The following is a 25,198-nucleotide window of genomic DNA, read 5'->3' as shown; positions in this document are numbered from 1 at the left end:
ACAAAGAACGTCTGTGGACGTCCAAAATGTGTTTAAAAATAGTCGGTCAGTCGGGGACATGTTATGAACGTCAATAGACGTCCAAAATCCGTTTCAAAAAGTCAGTCCATTGGTGACCTGTTAATAACGTCAATAGACGTTTCACTATAACCCAAAAATAATGATAACGATCATGATAATAACAATACCAGTACCACTGCTTCTAGCCTACTGCTACTAGTACAACAACAACAACTACTACTTCTACTACTACTACTAATAATAATAATAGTAATAATAATAGTAATAGTAAGAAGAAGAAGAAACAACAAAAACAAAGCTGTATTCCAGTCCAGAGATATTATGTTATGTTTCTTTTCTCAAAGATACCAAATGTTAAATATAGATTGGCTTACTGTTATGTTAGATGTTGATTGCTGAAGCTTGATAATATTTCACTTGTCTTTATGGTGTAAAGAACATGCCATATGACGTCACATGGAGTGTGGTTGTCATTATTTAACATGGTGCCATCAGCTTTTCTATATTTCCTGGACTTTTTTCAAATTTAAATGCAAGTGCTAAATGGTGTTTGTAATTGCATATCTCATAGCAGTGTGCATTATTTAAGACACAATTCGAATTTGAATGCAAACCTATTTGCGTTTTAATTTATTGTATTGTATAATAGCTGGAAACTTAATATAGAAAAGCAGCGTTTTTGACCATTCATTTTCATTATCTTAATACGGTCTGACTCTGACATAAAAAACGCCCATTTTATTGTATTTCGTCATCATGGCCCTTCAGCTCTGCCAAAATGAATATTTGCAATCCTGTTTGCAGCTGCATTTCCACTGTCAGCAAGGCAGTCCTGTCATTTAAGCGCTGTGGGTTTGTTGGATGTATCAAGCGGGTTAAAGAAGCCGCGATATCCATCTGAACGGACACCGATCACTGCCCCATGGAAGGTCCTCGTCTGAGAAAGTCCTCAGCGAGCCGCCGACAGCACACAGCGCTACTGTCCACATTGGTCCAGGTGAGTAAACGTTAGCTGGCCGTTTTAGGTGGACCTTTTGCCATATACGAGTCACTAAACTTACAAAGATTTTTTTAAATTTGTTTTTGAATAGAGGGTACATGTTAGCCAGCTAGCTAGCTAGTTAGTATTTGATACAGCTGCTGAAGCCGTCCTGCTAAGGTCAGCTAGTGCTGAACAGTCGTGCTAACCACGGGAAACATAGCGGTCGGTTGGGCACGTCATTAACGCAGATTTAAAGATTTGTCTGTATTGGCTGAATATAGCGAGTTAAAACCTTATTAACGAAGGTAGCGGTCATTTTATTTCCCTTAATTCAGTGTGATTGATGGTGAAGGTCCTGATAAAAGCTAAGATCGCTAGCTAACGCTATTGATTCATCACGACAACACGCGTTTTCTGACATTAGCTGTTTCTGTTGTTGCCCTGTATAAGTATTTGCTAATAACTTCTTAGAAACACCACATAATCATTCTAGTAAAACGCTAACGTGAATAGCAGCTGTATATTGTGAATGCAGCGCTCCATATAGCGTCTACGTCGGCGTTCATCTTGGATTTTTGCGCGGACTCATTTGTAAAAGTTAGCCGTTAGCTATGTTGAGCTACATTAGCTATATTTATCTAAGCTTGTAGTCACATACATGAATAGCTCGAGGCTCATTTTAAAACTGCCAGGAGCTTATTTTTACTTTGAAACGAACTACCACAATTAATGATTATTTTACGCTATTTGAAAGTAGTTAGCTTATGCAGCTAGGTAATTTGAGTAGCTAACGCTAGCTAGCTAGCTAGCATATTTTTTAAACAGCTGCAGAAGCTACAGCTGTGTTTCTAGATGTTGGTGGAGAGTGGAAATGTGGCAGTCATTCTGATGCTTCGTTCATTAGCTTGGCTACACACGTTGAAATCATTAGTGAGGTTTTATTAGACAATGAAATGTCCTATCAGAGATCAGTTACTGAATTAACTGTTGCTGACTGTCGTCTTTTGCAAACAAATATTTGTTTCAGAAGCTGACTGGATTTGTCTGTGTGCCACAACAACATACTGGCAGTGGTCAAATAATGTGCACAAGTTAAAAAAGTAAGTATTATCACAAACAGAATAGAACGTAATGTGTTAACAATTTATGTACTCGGTTTCCTGGTTATCAGTTGCCACACTCATTTTATGACTAAGAACCTGTTTAAAGGAATGGTTTAGCAAAATATAAAATTTAAACAGTTTTCTGCTTACCCCCAATGTAGACTTTTGGCCAAGACATAATTGGTGTCCAAAGTTTGTGTCTTTAGTTTAGCAATGGAGCTGTGAAGCTAACATTTCTAACAAACACTAGAAGTCAATATTCACCTAAATCATTTCATGTCTTCATTAAGGTGGCGCAGACTTCTCAGTGTGGTGTGCAACACAGTATGACATACTGTGGGCTATAAAAGTGAACAAAACGTCATCACAGAGTCAGTGCCGTGGGTGACCTCTCTGTCTCAGGAGTAAGATTGCTGAGCTAGAATAGTTTTTTATGGAAATGACAGTCATAATTACTGATCCAACATCAGTCCTGTGCAGCCTTTGTGTTGCCTAAAATGGCCGTAGTGGTGAGGTTTTGTTCATTTCTACAGTTCAAAGTAAGTCTTTCTGTGTCCTACACTACACTGACAAGTCTGCTGACTCTAATGGAGACCTAGATGAGGTTTGAGAGGGTTGAGAGAAGTTTTAGGGATGTATTTATGGAAAAACATCTGGGTTAATATTGTCTTCTAGTGTTTGAGCAATGTTACACATAACACCAATACTAAACTAAAGAAGCAGAATCATTAATTGTAGTCATTTCAGTCAAATTTGATATTGGAATTTGCAAGGCATATAAAAAAGTCAAATAATAATTCTGAGCTTTATAGCTGCATTCTGTGGACTGTGCTTTGTTCTTTTAACAAATAAACACTGACCAAAATAAGAGAGAGGCTTTTCAGTGCCCAGCAGTCTAGTACAGAGTTTAGAAATCTCATGAGTCTTAGGAGAATATATAAAATTAGAGACAGTATATAAAATTAGAGACAAGCTCAAGCCCTTTGCATTTAAAAGAACATATCACAACATCACTACTTCGCAGTTGTTTAGAAGCCCACTGAAATAAACATTTAAAAATAACTAAAAAATAGATTTGTAATTATCAGTTGCCTCCTTATTGGCTACATTGCAGGCAGGAAAATATTATGTATATTATATGGAAACATATTTCAGATTTGAAAGGTTTAAATATATGTCAATTAAAAGCTGTCAAAGGTCTTGTGGCATTGTGATTATTAATTGATAAGTAAGACTAAATAAGTAATAAGTATGATGTTAGAATGGCTTTCACCTTCCACAGATCTGTCTGTTTTTGTCAAGAGATTTTAATGCTTTGTGTGTGCATTAATTGTGACAGTCTTGTTTGTGTTTTATGTTAGCTGCAGTTCTGAAGTGGAACAACAAAGCCACAGCTCATGAGATGGATTCTGCTGTGGCCGATCACCTCAAGCATGCCCCCTGCAGAGCTTTTAACTTTTTTTTTTCTTTTCTTGTTTGACTTCTCAGAAACTAAAATGCAAGATTTTGTCTTGTTAAATAATCACCTTGATTTCCTTTACATTGAAAATCATGTACAATACTGACACAGCTTATGGTTCAAAGGTTTGAAAATTCTTTCTGAATTGATGCATAGGATCTTTGTCTTAGTCCTAACGAAGTTCATGGTCCAGTTTCATGTTCCACAAATGAAATTAATAATAACTACACGTTTTCAATAAAGTTTCCATTTAACAAAGTTTGTTTTATGTTTACATTGGAATCAAAATTGTTAGTTAACTACAGGAAGATTTTTTGCATGGGGAAAAGGTTCTTCACATTGACAGATAATGCGTTGTATATGTTTCTATATAGAAAAATTCATTCTATATAGTACCAATAAAGGTTGTTCTATTGTACAGTGTATTAAGCATGAAATGGTTCTATATAGGATTCATGCTAAAGTGTTATCTTTTTTGAGAGTGTACTAGTGGAAATTAATTTTGGATGACTTTTCAATGCCTTTTAATTTATAATTTATCATTTTTTCCAAGGCCTTAGAACACCTTAAAATGACGTTTTTACTGTGACTTTTTGGTCGTCTTTTCAACAGTTAAGCTTGAACGTCTTTTCAACTTTCATTTTCAACCATAAGAAAACTTAAATTAAACAGCAGTTATGTACGTGATTTCAACGTTAAATCAACAGCCTTAAAATGACGTCTTTAATATGACTATTTTGGCCGTTATTTCAACTGCTAAGTTTAGACGTCTTTTCAACTTTCATTTTCAACCATAAGAAAACGTAAATTAAACAGCAGTTGTGTACGTGATTTCAACGTTAAATCAACGGCCTTAAAATGACGTCTTTAATGTGACTATTTTGGCCGTTTTTTCAACGGCTAAGTTTAGTCGTCTTTTCAACTTTCATTTTGAACCTTAATAAAGCGTAGTTTAAACGGCAGTCAGATACGTGATTTCAACGTTGTTTCAACGGCCAAATGTTTACTGGGTTCAGACTGGAGATCGAGTTCAGCTGAGAACAACTGGATTCTGTTCACGAGACGTCACGAGGCCACATGGCAGTTTGTTGCAGTTGCGGGTTTCGGCCACCAGGTGAGGAGTTTAATAACTGAATTACAGAGTCCTAATGTCCATCTTTTTCACAGCAAAGACAGAAACACTTCACCTTCTTCAACAGTGTGAAAGTGGATCTGACTGAATGAAGATGTTTAATGTGCTACTTAATCTGAGCTGTTTTACAGACATTAGACCCTTTAAGTGTTGTTTGTTGTGATGGTAGAAATGTTCCTTCTGACGTTCCACAGTTCCATCCACTGATTGACCTCTCCATGCTCCACTCACAAATCAGGACCCTCTTAGCTGCTGTTACCAGGTTAGACCAGCTTCACACAGCACTGGGATTCAGTCTAATCCCATTCAGCCTAATGAGAAACTGTAGAGCTGAACTCAGTTTGTATCAGAGAGCCTAAACTGACCCTCACAGAAATGTCCTGTAGGAGTCCTGAAGGAGTTGGACTCTCTGTTCAGGGATTGTGCAGCTATCAAACAGAACAAACTCCTTCAGGACAGAGTTCATACCTAAAGGAAGATCCAGCTCTGTTTGTGAGACACACTGACTCAGCTTTATTAACAGAATAGATCAGAAACTGTGATGAAGTCTAGACCGTCTCGCGCTCCGCTCCTCCTCTGCTAGCGGCTCCAGACGCCTTTGATGATCGTCTGAATCTTTTGGAGTTCGAATCATCAGCTGTCATTCCTGCTGATCTGAATGAGCCACTAACAACACGACTAGCAGAGCGTAATTTAACTGGATCAGGAGAGACTTTATCTCATCTAACTGCTCTGTATGATGGGATATTCAGTTTTACTGTGTGCTGGGTCTGTTTTTAAGGACTTTTCAGTGTCCAGTGTTAGCTGACCTCATCACTTTTGCACCATTTGTTAGCTAGCATGCTAGTGCTAGTCTATCATCTGAATGAGTTTGGAAAAGCAATTAGCATAATTTAATAACAGCATTTAGAATAATAATAAGCAGAAAGGCTCAACATTCATTTATCAAAAAAGTAAACAGTGTTTTTTAATAATTTCAGTAGTAGTGATGTGAGCTATATGCTAACAATAAAGCTAACTTTAAACTAGCTAGCTGCTGTTTTCTCTAGTGTTTACTGAAAAAGAGTAATTTTTGAAACGGCTTTTTATTAATATATTTTAATATTTAACAAAGTAATTGTTGGTAACATCATTAATTTTTGAAAAATATAAATATGTTTAACACAGAGAAACTGGCAAAAATATTATTTAAAAATTATTTATTTATTTACATTGTTCACTCGTTTACTGTGTAAATTAATTTTTATACAGTACTACAACTTTTAATCCAGCAAGATATAAACATAAAAATGCAAATTAAGATGAAAAACATTAAGAACTAAAATAAATGTCTAGTTGTGTACAAAGTGGTTGATATCCTCTGAGATAGTTTGAAGAACACAGTCTGGTTCCAGGTTTCTCCTGGACGCCTCCAGAGACCACATGGATTATTAAATTCCATTAGAAGCAGCTGGTTTAACATAATGAAGCACTGATTAGATAAAGCAGGTATTGGATGAACACTAAAATAATGCTGGGCTTCGGTTAAACAAAAACACAGACAAACAAAATATTTGCCCATCGTTTAGTATCATGTGTGTTTTTTTATTTCACCTGAACAAATAAACACCGACCAGATAAACAACTTTAATTTCAGTTCAGTTTCAGGTGCATAAAACTTTTGCTCAGTACTGAATAAATAAAACACTACTTTCAGTTTCAGTCTGTAAAGCTGTGAAGAGTCAGTTTATTCTGATATCCTAAAATATTTCTGTGTGATAAAAGATCCTCATTTATAATGTTGAACAGGTGTGATGATCAGTGGTGCTGAGTTTTTACCTCCATCATTGTTGCAGGGGCAAAAGTATGGATAGATCTTCTCATTGAAAGACTGACCAGTGAAAGAGTAGATATGAGATCTGGCCTCAACATCATAGAAGGAGACCAGACCCTCCTCATAATTCACAAACACCCCCACCTTCTGGGGGGATTGTTTCAGGGAGAGTGGAACAGAGGGAGAGTCCACAGCTTTATATTCAGTCTCATTCCTCAGACACACAGACCAGTATCCATCCTCAGGGCTGGGTGTAATCTCTCCCTTCCTGTTACTGGACTCTCTGGCCACTCCTAAATCCCACTTAGTCTTCCCTCTGACCTGCACCTCATAGTAAAATCTCCCTGAGGAGAACCCCTCCTTTCCCAGAACACAGACACACTGATTAAACCTCTCTGGATTATCAGGGAAATTCTGTCGAGTATCTCCATGTGTTAATTGTTTCCCATCGTCAGAGAGGATGAGTTTAGGATGAGCTGTTTCAGGATCCAGAGTTACATCCACTGAGAGAAACACACACAATTTAAACCCATTTAACAACAAACAGCATGAAATAAAGAAGATACATATATTTAGTCCTGTGATCAATAAGAATCTACAAACCTGAATATTGTTGAATTCTCTTGATTTCTGTTTCAAAAAAGGAACGAAAGACAATAGAAGTGAATCCACTCATTTATAATTTTGCTTAAGTAAAATTCAATTCTTCATTAATCTAATCCTAAACAGATCCCACTAACCTGAACACTGAAGGACATAGAATACATTTTTTAACACTTGAACATTAATGCTGTAACTTTTAGACCAAAAGACACATCATAAATTGTAAATTTTTAAAATGTTCAGTAAAAATACAATTTGTTGAATAAAATGTTTGAAAACCGTGAAGCCCATAAGTAAGACATTAAATCCAAATAAAACTGTTCCAGAGCTCTAATTTGAGGTGACAGTATCAGGTTTAATCGTCCAGTCCAGTTCTAATTCGTCTCCTACTGCTCTGGTTTACTATCTAGTTAGCAGCTCTCAACTGTATTTATATCTAATAATTAAAGAGAGTTAAATCTACTGAGCTGTTTGAAGTCATAGGAAACTTATTCAGACTGAACTGAGCAGAAAGTCCAACATCTCACTGAGTTCATCACATGATCTGGTAGAAAGCAGGTTTAAGAGTCTTAAACACCTTTAATATATAGAAATACAGTCATTTAGCTGCTCACTGATAAGAGTTAATCCAGAATGCTGTATTTTTAAGAAGCTGGTTATAAAGACGCTGTTTCCTCTGCTGTCCTGCTCCGCTCATCACATTAAAACAGCACAGCATCCTGTTCAGTTTGGGTAGATTGGGCTCAATCCAGAATATCACTTTACCCTAATTTATATAAAAATAACTGTTCATCACTAATCTGTAGTATTTCAGTTTAATTTCTCCATCAAAAAATATTCAGTAGTTACAGCTCTAATAAAGAGTTTCTAATATAATAATCCAGGATTTAGTACTGGAATGTACCAAACCTGCATTTGTATCATCAGGACCTTGATGAGTTCCTGAAATCCTGTCCTACAATAAAACTCCTCAGAAGCTCTTACTGCTCAGTAACACTTACTGATGTCAGGAAGCTTCTCCATCTCCTCACTGAGTGACCGCTGAAGCTGAGTCAGAGCTCTCCTCAGAGTCTCCACACTCAGATGAGTCTTAATACTGATGTCAGTCCAGTTCTTGGTGAGTGGACGGCTGCAGAGGGACGGGTAAACCTATAGTCCAGCAGGAGAGAGGAGAAATACCTCAGCATGGGCAGTGCTGTCCTGTGCTGGACTGCATTACTATTGAGAAACAGAGGGACTCTGACCTGTAGGAGGTGGAGGTGGTCCTCAGTGCGTGAGAGCTGCGCCAGCTCAGTGTCTCTCCTCTTTAGCTCAGTGATTTCCTGCTCCAGCTCTTTAATGAACTCTTCAGCCTGCCTCTCTGCTGCTTTCTGCTTCTCCTCCATCAGCTCAAGCAGCTCCGCCTGGCTTCTCTCAATGCAGCGCAGCAGAGCTCTGAAGACCTCCACACTGTCTGCTTTCTCCTTCTCTGTGATTCTCTGAAAGGGGACAAATCAGATTCTGTGTCTGTTTACTGTATTTCTGTACAAGCTTCCAGAAGGTGGAGTTTCACTGTGTAGTCATTTCACACCAGTGCATCTAGGATCTGCCCGTCTGTCTGTAACCAGTTTAGATCAAAATGAAAGATGCAGTTTAGAGTCTAATAGAGCAAACTTTAATAACTCTTAATTAAAAATATAATTACAGTGCAGCTTTCAGTTTTTTTCCATGGTGTCATCAGTTAAATTGACGGTTTTGCTTCAACTGTTTCATGGAATTCCATGATGTGACTGAACAGGCCCCAGGTGAGTTGCCATGGAAAGACCCAATGGTCTTACACCCCTACAGACTAATTATAACCCCTTTTTTGGGATTCAAAATATTACAACCCAATTTTTACCAACATGCCCAACTCCAGCCCTCCATCTTAGATTTTTTGGACAATTTTTTGGAGTTTTAAATATTGTAAACTTTGATTATCTGAAGTCTGGAATGTTATATATTGTTGGTAATGGACAGTAATAACTGTGGACTCACTTTGTTGAGTTTTACAGAGTGTTCTGATGTCCTCAATCTTCTTCAGTCGGTCCTGGATCATCTGCTGAACTTCAGCCTGTTTCTTCACCAGCTGAGTCTGTAGAAATTAGACACATCATAACAAAGTCAGTCATTAATTTGAGGACATTTTTATCATGTACAAACATAAGAGACACTAATTCATCATCTAAATGTCCCTCACCTTCTTCTGTCCACTCTCCTCCTCTACAGGAACAGTGCTGTGAGTCTTGTGGTCTGTTTCAGTGCAGAACTGACACACACACGTCTGGTCGTCTCTACAGAACAGCTCCAGGGGTCTCTCGTGTTTCTGGCAGATGTAGTCCTCCAGGTTCTCCACAGCTTCCATCAGTTTGTGTTTCTGGAGTTTAGGTGTTGTTCTATGAAGCATCAGATGGTCACTGCAGTAAGATACTCCACAGTCCAGACAGGACTTTAGAGCCTCCAGCTTCTCCTCAGTGCAGGAGTCACACAGTACCTTTTTAGGTTTGGAGGGAGGTTTTTCTGGAGCTCTGCTGGACTTCACCTGGACTGACTTCCTGAACTCAGCAGCCAATCCAGAGATGAACGTGTTCACACGTAGCTGAGGCCTTTTGGAGAACTCCTCCTTACAAACTGGACACTGGCAGTCTGGACTGCTGTCCCAGCATTCTTTGAGACACACCATGCAGAAGTTGTGTCCACATGGAGTCGAGACTGGATCAGTGAACACATCCAGACAGATAGAGCACTGGAGCTGATCTTCAGACAGGACACTGCTGGAGGAAGCCATGACTGACTGAAGAGACAGAGAGACATCATGAAGGGGATCTGAGACGAGAGCTGAGCAGCACTGATAAAACTCAATATGGAGACGTTTATCAGAGATATGAATCAGAATATCACAATATCAGACAGTATTTAAGGTACACTACATGGCCAAAAGTTTGTGGACACCTGCTCATCCAATGGACCCATTCCATTGGCAATGCTCTTATATGGAGTTTATACAAGCTTTGTGTGCATTTGAACTCCTGTGTCAGCAGTGTGTGCACCTTAATGCAGCTGAGTTCACTAATAAGAAGGGGCGGCCACAAACTTTTGGACATATAATGTAGCATTAATAAAGTGAATAAGTTAGTATTAATAAAGTAATTAGTCAATTTTAATATAGTGAAAATTTTAGCATGGATAGAATTAATAAGTTAGTATTAATGATGGGAATATGTTAGTGTTGATAGAGTTAAAAGGTTTCCTTAGCATTAATAAAGTGAATAAATTGGCATTAATAAAGTGAATAACAGCATTAATAAAGTTAATAGTGCTGCTACTCTGTGCTAAAAGAATGTCTTACAGATCTAATATAGTTTGTATTGATTGGACTGTTTTGTTCTGTTTTCTTCTCTTAAAATGACACCAAAAGGAACCAGACAGAACACACAAAGAATATTTAATTTATATTTAATATTTACGTATTTTGAACTGTTCTTTTAAAGCAATCTGACCCGTCTGATGACACACACTGCAGTTACCTGTCAGGTTCTGGACATCATGAGTAAAGAACTCAAACAGAGTTAAAAAGCTAAAACTAACTGTTGAAAACAGAGACCATCATGGATATAAAACTGATTATCTATCAAATATGTTTCTAACAATATCACTAAAACTGAAAAGCAGTGTTACGATATTTCAGTATCACAGTGTTCTGGTACAGACCACCCATCACCCAGCCCTGTTTGAGACCACCCAGAACACGCCCCACTGTTGATGATGACCCCCTGATCATTCAGTAACGCTGTGCTCAGTGTTTAGTGATCAGATCAGACTCTGAAAGACAGTGAACTGTATGAGAGTGAAATCAGTCCCATTGGTCTGCCTGATCAGCTCCACACTCCACCTGTTTAACGGCTCTAAGAGCTGCTCTTTGTGCTGACCGCTCTCTCTGTCTGCTCTCGCCCTGTCAGCACAGATCACACAGCTCAGCTCCAACATGCCAGATAAATCCACACACAGAGCATCTCCAACAGTTCAACACCAGTAAATGTCCTGAAGCAGCTGAAGGCATTACTGACAGAAATGTGCTGAACAGCAGAGCCTCAGCAGAAACACTGCAGATCAGAAACCTTAGAACCTTCAGCAGCTTCACCTTTCTGGACTCTTGTTCCTGAGAGTTCACCTGCAGGAGCTTCAGCTTCTCTACAAACACTGGAGGAGCTTCAGACTGGAGATCGAGTTCAGCTGAGAACAACTGGATTCTGTTCACGAAGCAGTTTCGCCCTTTACTTTCGCTTCTCCGCGGTGACGTCACTAGGTCACGCCCACCGTTTCAACATGGCGGCCTGTTGCAGTTGTGAGTTTCGGCCACCAGGTGGAGAAGTTTAATAACTGAATTACAGAGTCCTAATGTCCATCTTTTTCACAGCAAAGACAGAAACACTTCACCTTCTTCAACAGTGTGAAAGTGGATCTGACTGAATGAAGATGTTTAATGTGCTACTGTTAGACATTCCGACAGTCCCCCAGAATAAATTTGGGAAAGCAGCGTTTGTCTACTAGGCACCCAAATTGTGTACCAAAAAGAATTAGAGAGTCTCAGTGAACATTTTTAATCAAGCTTACAATTGACAAATTTCTTTGCATTTATTTATTTTATGCATTGTTTTAATGTATGCTTTTTATTTTAAATATTGTTGTCATTTTTATTAATGATCTTTTGCTTATTTTGTTTTGTTTTAAAAATTGATTCCTTGTTTAAACGGCTTTGTTCTTTTATTCATATGACTTTCACTGTTTTATACATTTTGTATCCCATTTCTATTATTACTTTTAACTGTGGGACTCCTTTTTTTCTCTTCAATTGTTTGATTTTTGATTATCTTTTTACTTTTCCAACTCTGTTGTGTACTTATCTTTCTCTGTGTTTTTATTTCTCTCTGTTCATTTTACTGTAAAGCACTTTGAGCTGCATTTAATGTATGAAAGGTGCTATATAAATAAAGACTAATTCTTCTTCTTATTATTATTATTATTATTTTAGTTGTGATGGTAGAAATGTTCCCTCTGATGTTCCACAGTTCCATCCACTGATTGACCTCTCCATGCTCCGCCCACAAATGAGGACCTTCTTAGCTGCTGTTACCAGATTAGACCAGCTTCACATAATGCTTTTAAAAAATCTCTTTCAGCTGAATAAGCAACTGTGGTTCTCAAATTGTTTTTGTCAAAATACCTAAATTTATGCTTTGGTCCATTCAGGAGGCCGAGCGTCTGAGTAGGCAGTATTTAAGGCAGTATTTGTGCACTCCAGAGACAAAGACTGTCCTATTTAAAAGCAGCAAAAGTCAGCTGTATTTCAAAGGTGCCTGACTTTGACTAAATTTGAAGACAGTGTCGCAAGTATACTTCTCAATGAAGGCAATCCCATAATACTGTGCAAAGTCTCATCACCTTAGTTTGATAAATATGGTGGACGGAGCGGCCATTTCTGCTACCCTTTTTTCTGCCAAGTTATTTCTTGTCTTCTGTCTTTACTGTTTTGATAGACTGCCACATTTTACCATATTTACCATATTTGGGTTTGTTGATCACTAGAAATCATTCCTGTGGTTAAATTTAGGCAGTTTGTTTGTTTAACCTGACAGGCTGTATTTGTAGCTAAAGCTAATGTTATTTAGCTTAGCTAACAGGCTGGCTGTGTAAATACGCTGGTTCTTCAATACAAGAGAGAGTCCAGTTTAAAATACTGGTTGTTCACTGTTTACAGGTTCACAGGTGATGCTGTTTAGCCAGAACCTTTTCCAGTGACAGCTGGGCCATGGAAATGGAGTGGACCGAAGATACTAGCTCTCTGAGACTGCTATTGGATTATACATACTTTATCTTGGTTATGCCCCAATCGATTTTAAGGTACAAGTCGTTCTTCTCACAAAAGGTGTGGTCATTGTCATTGATGACTGTTTAGGGCCTGAGTAATCCATTCTGGGGATAAGGAGCATTGCTGAGTGTTTGTACGAGCCCTAGGAAGGTGTTGTCATTTCAGGCCCAACTGAACTCCCACTGCTGGGCAAGAATGGGGCCAAGACATTTGCTGGCTGGAGGAATCCACTCCACTGTTTCAAGGCTATGTTAAACTCCCAAAGGACACTACCATAATGTTCCCCCAAGAAGCTGAGAAGCTGGTGTGGGGATGCATCAGTAAGGGACCCCAAGCTCAGGATATAAGATGCTGGTGAAGCCACTGTTGGATCATGACATGAGTGGAGACAGGGTCGGGCCTTAGTAACCACCTTCGGAAGGTACATACATATTCAAATGTGTAATCCAACCCCCTACCAAAATAATCAAATTAATATCATCACAATAGCTTTTACTTATCGCTGTTGTCGGAAGAAAGATACTTTGATAAAGTACTGTAGTGTTCACTGCTGGTAAAAGAGGCACAGTCATAAAATAACAGTCATTAAATTAAATCACGTGAGCTGGAATGTAACAAATGCATACAATGACTGACATGCACTGAGAAATGAGGAATCAACACTGTGTTCTTCTAACCAGCATATTAATAACTTCCTGCCGAGTGCTTTAAACAATGTTCTTGGATGCCTAAGATTTTTGCCCAAGACTGTATATATTATTTTACTATTAAACCTATGAGACAAGAAATCTACTGTGACTTTTATGCTCATAGTAATACTACTTGTCTTGAGTATATGTTTAGGTTATATTATAACAAGTATTGCTGATAGACATCATTAAGCTCTTTTACAACTGACTTTTTAGTTTTCCTTTGGTGCTGCTTGCATTTACTACCTGGCTAACATTTACCTGCACTCCTCTCTCTCTGCCTCTCACCATATTCTAGTTTTCAAAGTCGTTTCAATGAACGAGTTACTGAAATCTCTTTTCGTGACATTACATTTGTGTTCACGCACATTCAAATCATCAAAATGTGAATCTCTCAGCTGTAGTCTGCTGTACCTGCCTGTCTGTCCTCAGTTTTCCAGCCAAACACACATACAGTGATTGATTTATACATTTGATTATCCATTTTTATGTTTTTCTGTCAGTAATAAATCTTTCTGGTGGCCACTGTACAGTTGAATAGTAGCCAAAAAACAGGAGGTGTGTATTTGTCATGCATCCCCCTGAAACTGACTCCTTGGAGAACTCCAATTCCCAGAACTCCCTTGGTGATCACATGACTGTCACACTACCATCCACAGCCAGTCACCAATCCCCTTCACCTGAATACGAATCAGGTGCACCCGTCTTGTTTGTCGTATGACCTATGATAGATAGTATTTAAAGCCTGGGCTTTGGTTTAGTCATTGCGAGATATTTGGACTTTCTGCCTTTAGTCTTCCCCCATTTTTGGACCATGTTTGCCTGTTCCTGTCTTTTATGTTTGTTCTTTTTTGTATCTGTCTGACTTTGGATTTGACCCACGCATGCTTAATGACCACAAGTATTGAGTATGTTCTAACTAGTAAAGTGTAATTTTCTATTTTTACGTGCAAGTGTGTGGCTGGTTCTGTCACATTACAGAATACCTTAGCAACAATGCAGATGGCAGATCCTGAGGCTTTCCAGAAGGCCATTGTTAACCAAGGCCATCTGTTGGAACAACATCAGCAGGTATTAATAGGGGTTACTCATTCTCTTGAGGCTTTGACACAAAAACAAACTGAACAACAAACTCAACTAGTTCCGTTTGTAGCCGCTGTTAAAGAATTGACATCCCACTTACGAACTTTAGGCATGGCTGCCGATAAAGAAAGCACTGTTATTCTCCATACCTCCGCTGAGGTTCCTAGTTCTGCTTTTTCCCTTAGTAAGCCAGATAAGTTTGATGGCAACCCAGATAAATGCTGCATATTTTTACTCCAATGTTCTCTTTTACATCTCTCCACTGCGTTTTGATCAGGCCAAAATTTCTTTTGTGGTCTCTCGGCTGTCAGATAGGGCTTTGGAGTGGGCTACTGCAATCTGGCCCCAAGTTTATAACCTGTCATATGAACAATCTTTGAAGGATTTTCACACAGTATTTGATCATCCATATGAAGGAAAAATCAGTGGTGAATTTCTTTCTAAACTATGTCAAGGTAATCGTTCACAACTAGAATTTTGCACTTTGGCAGGTAGTGGTGGCTGGAATGAGCCAGCTTTACTAGTCCTGTTTTGACAAGGACTCAACTCTGATATTATTACAGAACAAGCCTGTAGAGATGAAGAATTGACTCTCGATCGGTTTAACTCACTCGTGACCACAAGACCTGTAGAGTAAAGGCTAAGCCACCGACTATGATCCCCGAGGAAGACACGAGACCTGTCCTACCAATGACCAGGAAGAGCCCATGCAGTGTGATTCGTTGTCGTTTACATGGGGGTCTGTGCTTGTATTGTGGCAGTGCTGGTCACATTCTGCATGACTGTCAGGCCTGTTCACACAGACCTCAAGCACTGACCCTGTCATGCATGGGACTACATCTCTAGGGACTCCATTTCCCAGAATCTCGGGAGGGTTCACATGACCCTCAGCCCTCCATCTCGCTCCAATCACTTCTCTCTGTCTCCAGAGTATTAACTTGTCACACCTGTTATAGTATGATTAGTGTTAGTATAAAGCCCGGGCATGTAGGTTAGCTAGTTGCGAGGTATTGCTTCTTGTCCTGAGAGGTACTGATCGTTCTATATTCTGTTGGGTGATTTTTCCAGTTCTGACTGTTTTTGATATTCTGATTTTTGTCCTTTTTGTCTTTACCCTTTGGCCTCTGGTTGCCTGGTGTTATGTTTGTGTTTTTGCGTTTTTTGTCACTTCTGGATTTGACCATCGCCTGTTCACTGACCACATTTTTGGATCGCGATTCCAGCATTAAAGCCTCTCCTTCTCTTTTCATCCGCGAGCGTCTGAGTTATTCTGCCTCATTACAGACCCCTGGAAAGCACGTGGAGGTTGTCATTTTTTCTGTCATTCCAGGCCGAACTGACTCTGAAACAGAAGGAAATTTTATTCACACTAAACTTCTGGAAGAGTTGCAGATTCCTGTGGAGCCCCTGAAAAGACGCCATTGTGAGTTGTGCTGGACGGGGATCCTGTAGGAGCAGGCTCCATAAGGCAAAAGACTGAACCTGTTGAATTTTGTACCAGTGCCCAACCATGAACTTATTTCCTTCTTTGTTCTTAATTCTTCAGAATTCTCTATTATCTATAATAGACTGTCTATATTATGTATATAGTGTGAATTCCACTTAGAGACGGTAGCCTTTATAGGATATGTGATTAGTTCTAATGGTGTCGTGATGGAAGACCAAAAGGTTGATGCTGTGATGAATTGGCCCAAACCCATGTCAGTCAAGGAACTACAACATTTTCTAGGATTAGCAAACTTTTATCGACAGTTTATTTGAGAGTACCATAGTGGTACCTTTGACTGCCCTCTTGAAGGGTGCCCCTTGAAAACTCTCCTGGTCTCCACAAGCAGAGAGTGCTTTCTGACCCTCAAAGAGTTGTTCACATCAGCTCCTGTGCTAAAACATCCCGACCTTTCAGAGCCGTTCATGGTTGAAGTAAATGCTTCAGAAACTGATGTGCAAGCATTTTTTTATTTTAGAGAACAGGCAATCCCCCTAAACTACACCCCATAGCATTCTACTCCCACAAACTCACTCCCACTGAGCGAAATTATGGAATAGGTGACCATGACCTCTTAGCAGTTAAACTAGCCCTGGAAGAATGGAGAAATCGGTTAGAGAGTGCTAACAACCCATTTCTTGTTCTCACAGATCACAAGAACCTTGAATATCTTAGTGCTACAAAACGTCTGAACCCCTGACAAGCTCTCTAGGTTCAGATTCAGTATTTCTCCATTTGCAGCGGTTCTCCGAACCAAAGCAGATACTCTGTCTAGAATCCACCAGAATCAAGATGAGGAAGACAAAAACAAGATTTCAAAAATATCCTACCTCCACACATTAATATTTCTGCTATTCATTGGGCCAAAGACAAAGGGATAGAAAAGGCACTAGAGAATCTCACAATACTTGAGCAGTGGCCCTGTGGAAAGACTTACATTCCTGAAAGGTGTAGAGACAGGCTTATCACTTAGGCTCACTCATCACTTACTTCTGGTCATCCCGGAGAGACATGTGTGAGTTGAAGCTGCCGCTGAAATAGTGCATGTTGTTCCAGCAACAACTGACCTATCATGGTCATGTAGTGAGTCAGTGTGGGGTAGCTTCAGATTGGAAAAGACAGTTGTAGAAAAGTGAGAAGTCTGCCAAACTGTGCAACAGGTTACATCTGTCCTGGGTTTTGAAGGATAATATCATCTATTCAATCATGAGATTTCTTTGTGTACTCAAAGGTACAGCTAATGCAGCAAAAAATGCCCCAATCAACTGGACAGTAGAATGTGAAAAATCCTTTCAACAGTAATAAGTGATTCTTTATGCAAGCAGGAGTCTTCATCCTACAGAAAAATGTCAAAATTACAAATTACTCAAGCTAGAACTGTTGGCCATGAAGTGGCCATTACGGAAAAGTTCAAACACTACATGTGAGACATGGTCATTGAGGTTTACACAGAAAATAATCTTCTGGTGCACCCAGGAAACTGCTCAGTTGGAGGCAGTAGTACAATTCGGGGGGGTCTCAATCACCCAATTATAGTTACACAATCAAGTGCAGGTCAGGAAAAACTGACCAAAATGCTGATGCTCAGTCTAGGTTGTCCAGCAAACAGAGGGGACATGATGGTGAGGGTTGTACATGAAAACTTCAAAGATAGCTTTGGGAATGGGCTAGATGAAAATGGTAAACAAGGTCTTGTATCAACAATTGGGCAAGGAACCAAGTGACTTCTTGAAGTCACTTGTTTTAGTGCCCAGGAGGCAGCCACACTCACCAGATGAAATACCACCAATAGGCTGGCTACTTGAACCTCAACAGAATCACCACTTTATTGAGTAAGAGGCTATTCTGCCCAAGGATGGCTCAGGATGGGGCGTCTTGGGGGGACCATGGGCACTATTATGTGTCATGTGCTCAGAAGGACACTATAAAGGGAATGACTGTGCTCCTTCCTTTGGTGGTGAGTGTACTTTATCCACTAGAAGTTTTCTAAACTTTTGCCTGTTTTTTAGATTTGTGTTTTATTGGAAAAAACTGAGTTCACTTACAGGATCTCTGTGTCCCTGTGCAAGTCAAGCATTTTAGTCTTTCTGCCTCCTCTGTCATTATTGAACTCTACACTGCTGTGACGCAAGCAGCACACGTTGCTTGAGACCCATTATTCGGTATACAAACTGTTGAGGTGTCTCGCTCTCATGCTGTTTAGCATTGCTCAACTCCTGAAAGAGCTCGGTATTACTTTTGTCTCGAATATGAGATCTCAGTAGGCGCTTTCATCTATCAACTGTAAGGTCAACCCTATCTGTTAGAAACTCTTTGAACGTACCTGGTTTTGTCATTCTCAGCACAGACCTACTAATTTCTGACTCTGTGAATCCATCTCTCAGACCCTTATCTGTCTGTTTACAAATACAATTGTAAGTGATTTCAGATCCCTAGCTTGAGTAATGCCACCTGCTGGGGGTTTTATTTCACTTCGGCTAGGACTGGGGTGGGATGATTTGTTGCTGTAGGTCACTGGCTGTTCCTTTCCAGATCATCCCACCCCAGTCCCACCCCAGTCCTCACCCAGTTTCCCAACCCTGATTTTTCTCTTGCCTGTTGAATACAATCACAACACTTTTCCTTTGCAGCAACCTTTGGTGGCTGGATTTTTTGAGTGGATTGTGGGTGAGTAGCAGGCATCTCACTACCATTTGAGGGCCCCTATTTTACTGAAACTAATAAACCTTTTATTTTTCAGTCCTCTGCACACACACTGCTTATACCAGATGTTAAACTAGCCCATCTTGTGCAAATACCCCATGAGATTAGCTTTGTAGTGTGAGAAAGTATACAATGAAGTAGATATATTATTTGTGCTTATGGTATATCAGGGCTATACATACAGTTTAACTGTGTACAGATTAAATGTAAGCAGATTAAATAACTTGAGAAGGTTAAAATGAATTTAACAAGTCTTCTTTTAAAGTGATAGAATATTTTGAGACATCCTAAACACAAATTAACTGGTCAAATGATTCATTCATTTATTGATTTATTCATTCATTCATTGTGTATTTTGTATTTTCAAACAAAAGTATTTTTCAGTTCATCAGGTTTTTTTCTGACATAAAATAGTTTTCCATGAGAAAAGATCCTCATTTATAGTGTTGAACAGGTGTGATGATCAGTGGTGCTGAGTTTTTACCTCTATCATTGGTGCAGGGGCTAAACAACGGATAGAGTTTCTCTTTGAAAGACTGACCAGTGAAAGAGTAGATATCAGATCTGGCCTCAACATCATAGAAGGAGACCAGACCCTCCTCATAATCCACAAACACCCCCACCTTCTGGGGAGCCTGTTTCAGAGAGAGTGTAACCCGGGGAGAGTCCAGAGCTTTATATTCAGTCTCATTCCTCAGCCACACAGACCAGTATCCTTTCTCAGGGCTGGCTTTTATCAGCCCCTTCCTGTTGAAGGACTTTCTGGCCACTCCTATATCCCAGTCTGTCTTGCCTCTGACCTGCACCTCATAGTAAAATCTCCCTGAGGAGAACCCCTCCTTTCCCAGAACACAGGGAGATACATCAAACCTCTCTGGATTATCAGGGAGGTTCTGTCGAGTGCCTCCATGTGTTACTTGTTTCCCATCATCAGAGAGGATGAGTCTAGGATGAGCTGTTTCAGGATCCAGAGTTACATCCACTGAGAGAAACACACAATTTAAACCCATTTAAACAACATACAGTAGTTTATAGAGAAGACACAGGACAGAAATATGCTATGTATTTAGTCATGTTAGTCAAAATACCTGCATATTGTTGAACTTCAGTTTGTTCTGTTTGAAAAGAAAAAATGAACTCTATCATTGACAATTAAAATCAATAAATTGGTTAATTAAACACCTGTTTCATATGAATTATGGAATAAAATTATAACATTAATGCTAAATAGTACCCAGCATAGTGATTAGTGCTTTAGTACTACACATGGAGGGGATTTAACAGTGAATAGGCTAAGGGAGATTAAAACAGGAGACCAGGGCTTGACATATAAGAAAGCTTAGATAGATTTAAAAAGACAACACTTCAACAAAACACAAGATAGCAGAAATGTTTTGCCTTGCAGGGAGCACTGTGCCACCTGCATGATTTGAAATTTGAAACCAAACATGCCAAAAATGTTAATGAGGAATGAGGAATCAGAATGTGGAACATTTGTGGAACAGAATTCAAAAAGAATCTGAACAAACTTTATGATTTCTAAAAAAAGTGAAGGATGATACCCAGCTCTATCCATGTCTGACAGCCTAATAACCTACGGTGCAGTGAAAAAGCATTTGATTTTTTATTTTGGTTTTCTCCATTTTTGTATATGTCACACTATATATGTTTAAGATCCTCATACAAAATGTAATATAAGACAAGGGGAACTTGGGGATATAACAGTTTTTAAATAATCATTTCATTTACAGAATGAAAAAGGTTCTGCATCATCTATATCACCCATGTGAAAAAGTACTTGCTATAAACTTAATAACTCGCTGTGGCACCATTAGCAGCAACAACCATGACCAGGCCCTTCCTATAACTGGAGATCAGTCATGTTATTGTGGAGGGATTGTGGCCCACTTTTCTTTGCAGAATTGCTTTAATTTAAATACAGTGGGAGGGTTTCGATCATAATCTGCCACTAGGCCAATCAAAAATTTTAATTTTCTTTTTTTTGAGCCATGAGATGGACTTGTTCTTGTCTTGCTACATAACCTAATTGCGCTTGAGCTTCAGTTTCACAGACTGATGAGTGGACATTCTGCTCTAGGATTTTCTTGCAGAGAGCAGAGTTTATGTTTGCATCAATTATGGCAAGTCGTCAAGGCCCTGAAGCAGCAAAGCATCCGCAATACCATCACACTACCACCACCATGTTTCACTGTGGGTATGATGTGTTATAGACAGGTGGTGGGACCCCTGACTTCCAACAAGTTCCACTTTTTGACTGGAATCAGAATCTCCCTATTTTCCTGAAACCACATTTTCTTCCTATGTAAAACTGTGCCTAACCTTACAGCATCTGATTTATCAGTAAATACTCACCGACATCAACAACCTTCTTCATTTCCTCACTGAGTGATCGCTGAAGCTGAGTCAGAGCTCTCCTCAGAGTCTCCACACTCAGATGAGTCTTAATACTGACGTCAGTCCACTTCTTAGTGTGTGGATGGCTGCAGAGGGACGGATAAACCTATAGTCCAGCAGGAGAGAGGAGAAATCCCTCAGCATGGTCAGTGCTGTCCTGTGCTGGACTGCATTACTATTGAGAAACAGAGGGACTCTGACCTGTAGGAGGTAGAGGTGGTCCTCAGTGTGGGAGAGCTGCTTCAGCTCAGTGTCTCTCCTCTTTAGCTCAGTGATTTCCTGCTCCAGCTCTTTAATGAACTCTTCAGCCTGTCTCTCTGCTGCTTTCTGCTTCTCCTCCATCAGCTCAAGCAGCTCCGCCTGGCTTCTCTCAATGCAGCGCAGCAGAGCTCTGAAGACCTCCTCACTGTCTGCTTTCTCCTTCTCTGTGTTTCTCTGAAAGGGGACAAATCAAATTCTGTGTCTGTTCACTGTATTTCTGTACAAGCTTCCAGAAGGTGGAGATTCACTGTGTAGTTTGAGAGGTTTATTGTTCCAATAACGGATCTAAAAGCTATAAAAATTAAGTAAATAAAGTAAATAATGCCAGTAGCCAGTCCATCAAGTCAAATGAACATGATCCATGTAAACTGTCCCAATTAGCAAAAATTTAGAAAATAAACATAAAAATGGAACCATACAGTCTAGAGCACTGCTGGTTTGTGGCCTTGCAAATCCACCAAAAACAAGAAGAGTCAAGAATTCACTTCACCTACCTACTATGTGCCAACAAAAAAGTTGAACACCTCAAAAATATGTAGAACAAGGTAGCTAAGGTGGCTTAGTTAACAGAGTGGCAAACACACTGGGCAACCGCAGTTAGGCTTCTCTCAGAAATATCCAGTCACGACGCCTTTTCATTCCTTGGTGTTACGTCTTATGGGGCCAACCAAACTGACCATTGTTGACTAAATCAATTTAGTTCACTACCTGAACAGTATACTTTAATCAATTAATTGAGAACATTTAGGCAATTAGACCTACTTGCTGATGTGTCTTCTTGAACATGAATGTACATTTGTCACACAATATCTACTATCTATTATCTATAGACTATCTATTGAGAAAGCACTTATAAAAAGTGCCTGCTATAACATTCTTTACGCAATAATATATATATAAAATGTATTCAAATCCATCACAAACTGTGTGTCAAATCGATCACCCTTTATTTTCTAGTTTCGTGAAACTTTCCTCGTGAATTTTTTCAGCTTTTTTCATTTCATAGATTGTAAGCTGAAGGCTCGGAATGGAAGCTGATTGACTGAAGGCTGGAAAGTTACTGAAGTATAATTATGAACAGACAGTAATAACTGCAGAATAAGTCACTGTTGAATCTCAGACTCACTTTGATGAGTTTGACAGAGATTTTTATCTCTTCAATCTTCTTTAGTCGGTTCTGGATCATCTGCTGAACTTTGGCCTGTTTCTTCCTCAGCTGAGTCTGTAGAAATTAGATACATACATTTCATTAATTATTTATCATCATAGAAAAACTGTTAATAATTCCTCATCTAATTGTCCCTCACCTTCTTCTGTCCACTCTCCTCCTCTACAGGAACAGTGCTGTGAGTCTTGTGGTCTGTCTCAGTGCAGAACTGACACACACACGTCTGGTCGTCTCTACAGAACAGCTCCAGGGGTCTCTGGTGTTTCTGGCAGATGTAGTCCTCCAGGTTCTCCACAGGGTCCATCAGTTTGTGTTTCTTTAATGAAGAAACTCTCTGATGAGGGTCCAGGTGAATCTTGCAGTAAGAGGTCATACAGCTCAGACAGGACTTTACAGCCTCCAGCTTTTCCTCAGTGCAGGAGTCACACAGCACTTTTTTAGGCTTGGAGGGAGGTTTTTCTGGAGCTCTGCTGGACTTCACCTGGACTGACTTCCTGAACTCAGCAGCCAGTCCAGAGATGAACATGTTCACACGTAGCTCAGGCCTTTTGGAGAACTCCTCCTTACAAACTGGACACCGGCAGTGTGGACTGCTGTCCCAGCACTTTTTGAGACAGACCATGCAGAAGTTGTGTCCACATGGAGTCGAGACTGGATCAGTGAACACATCCAGACAGATGGAGCACTGGAGCTGATCTTCAGACAGGACACTGCTGGAGGAAGCCATGGCTGACTGAGGAGACAGAGAGACATCATGAGAGAGAATTCTGTACCACAACAATTGCCTTATGAACTTGTTACATATCTTATCTTTAATAAACACATAAAATGCCACTGGAAAAAGGAAGTTTATAAACCAGGGACATGTCATATCCAATGGAATTTGACAGGTTGATCAAGTTCACAAACTTCCTGCTTCACCTTTTCTTCAACTTCTTCATTCCAGTGAATAACTTAACCTAAGAACCTACACTTATGGACAGTTTGCACTTGTTAAATTACTGATGTCTGAACAAAACCTCTCTATTTTTGTTTTCCAGTTTTTGACATAATTTGGAAGTGTCTTTTGCCCTTTGTGCTGTAAATAAAATGTATGTTTTGTCCTTCTCCTGTAAAGTTATCATTTTGAAGACACAAGGTTTGTAATATGTCAAATGAATGTTACAGATAATAGTCCTAAGATACTTAGATAAAAGTAAATTACAGAAACCACAGACAGTTAGAGGTAAAAACGAGATAAACAATGACTTTTTTGGTTGTAACAATGTAAAAAAAATGAAAATGTAAGATTTTACCACTTTTTGTAAACCTTCTTCTTTAGCTCCTCTTAGAAAGACCAGGGAGGCTTCAAACTGGAGAATGTGTTGTGCCGAAAGTATCTTGCTTCTGGTCATGAAGCTTTCCTTTCCTTTCACATGAGCACCTGAGTGACATAAAGCCACTCCCACTGTTTTGCAGATTTTCATTAAGCAGTTAAGAACTTTGACCACTGGGTGGCAGGCAAGCAATATTAATAGATTTACAGATCAGGTTCCAGATCAATGCTTTGTCTTACAAGGATTAGTTGCAGAGAAGTTTTGTCAGCCTTGGGAAAAAATAATCATATCAAAATAAACTGTGCAAGAACTATTTTCAAAAGTGGTCCTGGATGATGCTGCTTTGGCTGTCCTGGATACAGCTGCTGTAAGTGGATCTCCTTTTGGCTTTTTCCTTTGGATTTACCTCAGTCTACTACCTCTTATCTCATGGCTCTGGTGGTCGTATACTTGGTCAAACGTTTCACCTGCATGGGTGGTGGCCGAAAGATGCCTGTTTGAACATTGTAAGAAAACAAAAGAACAAAAAGTCAACTTTTTCAATCTCTTTATAATTACCAGTAAACTGTATAATTTACCACTGTAAAAAAAATATGTTGTTTTACTTTATGAATGTGATCCTCGTTTAAAATGTTGAATTCAGCAAGTTACCAGCAATAATCATTGTATTACATTCTGTCAACCTATAATGTGAAATAAAATCTCAAATGTAACTGCCCACTAACCAATCATACTCTCTTAGAAGACTTTGTTAGTCTGATTTAGCAACAGTAACCAAAGAAACCAATCAAAAACCATGGCATTTTCAGAATGCTAGAAGAGTTAGTTAATTAGCAGAGTAGCTGATAAAAAAAACACTACTTTTGTTAACAAATTCAATCTAACGTTAATAATTGACATGGTTAAAGTGATCATATTTGATTATAAAGTAAACAATCAGTTATTTTGTCCTTTCAGCTTACATTATCTCCTCATATATTTTCTTTTTTTTATTATTTATCAAATAGAAAAAAATATTTTAGAAGTGTCATCTCTTGCTGACCGTACCTATGGGGTGCTCCAGGGGTCCAGTCTTAG

The 25,198-nt window shown here is 39.2% G+C and overlaps 1 protein-coding gene and 1 long non-coding RNA gene across 2 annotated transcripts; one reads left to right on the top strand and one right to left on the bottom strand.

The window, feature by feature from the left end:
* The first annotated feature begins 786 nt into the window (after positions 1 to 786).
* LOC118826381 lies at positions 787 to 3,642 on the top strand. Its single transcript, XR_005008743.1, has 3 exons — positions 787 to 1,018; positions 2,031 to 2,103; positions 3,468 to 3,642. It is a non-coding gene; the product is annotated as an uncharacterized LOC118826381 (long non-coding RNA).
* Positions 3,643 to 5,836: 2,194 nt separating this feature from the next.
* On the bottom strand, positions 5,837 to 24,219 carry LOC118826035. The gene is given in 15 exon segments (XM_036596926.1): positions 5,837 to 7,013; positions 7,114 to 7,140; positions 8,115 to 8,262; positions 8,358 to 8,591; positions 9,130 to 9,150; positions 9,152 to 9,226; positions 9,332 to 9,925; positions 11,273 to 11,433; positions 19,410 to 19,943; positions 20,050 to 20,076; positions 21,335 to 21,482; positions 21,578 to 21,811; positions 22,764 to 22,859; positions 22,945 to 23,538; positions 24,101 to 24,219. Coding segments are annotated over 15 exon segments (3,540 nt in total). The 5' UTR covers positions 24,200 to 24,219; the 3' UTR covers positions 5,837 to 6,465.
* Between the last annotated feature and the right edge of the window lie 979 nt (positions 24,220 to 25,198).

The sequence above is a fragment of the Colossoma macropomum genome, unplaced genomic scaffold (assembly GCF_904425465.1).
Source record: "Colossoma macropomum unplaced genomic scaffold, Colossoma_macropomum, whole genome shotgun sequence".
In the NCBI taxonomy this organism is placed as follows: Eukaryota; Metazoa; Chordata; class Actinopteri; order Characiformes; family Serrasalmidae; genus Colossoma; species Colossoma macropomum.
Note: the sequence above shows the minus strand (reverse complement) of the source record. Positions and strands in the feature narration are given on the sequence as shown.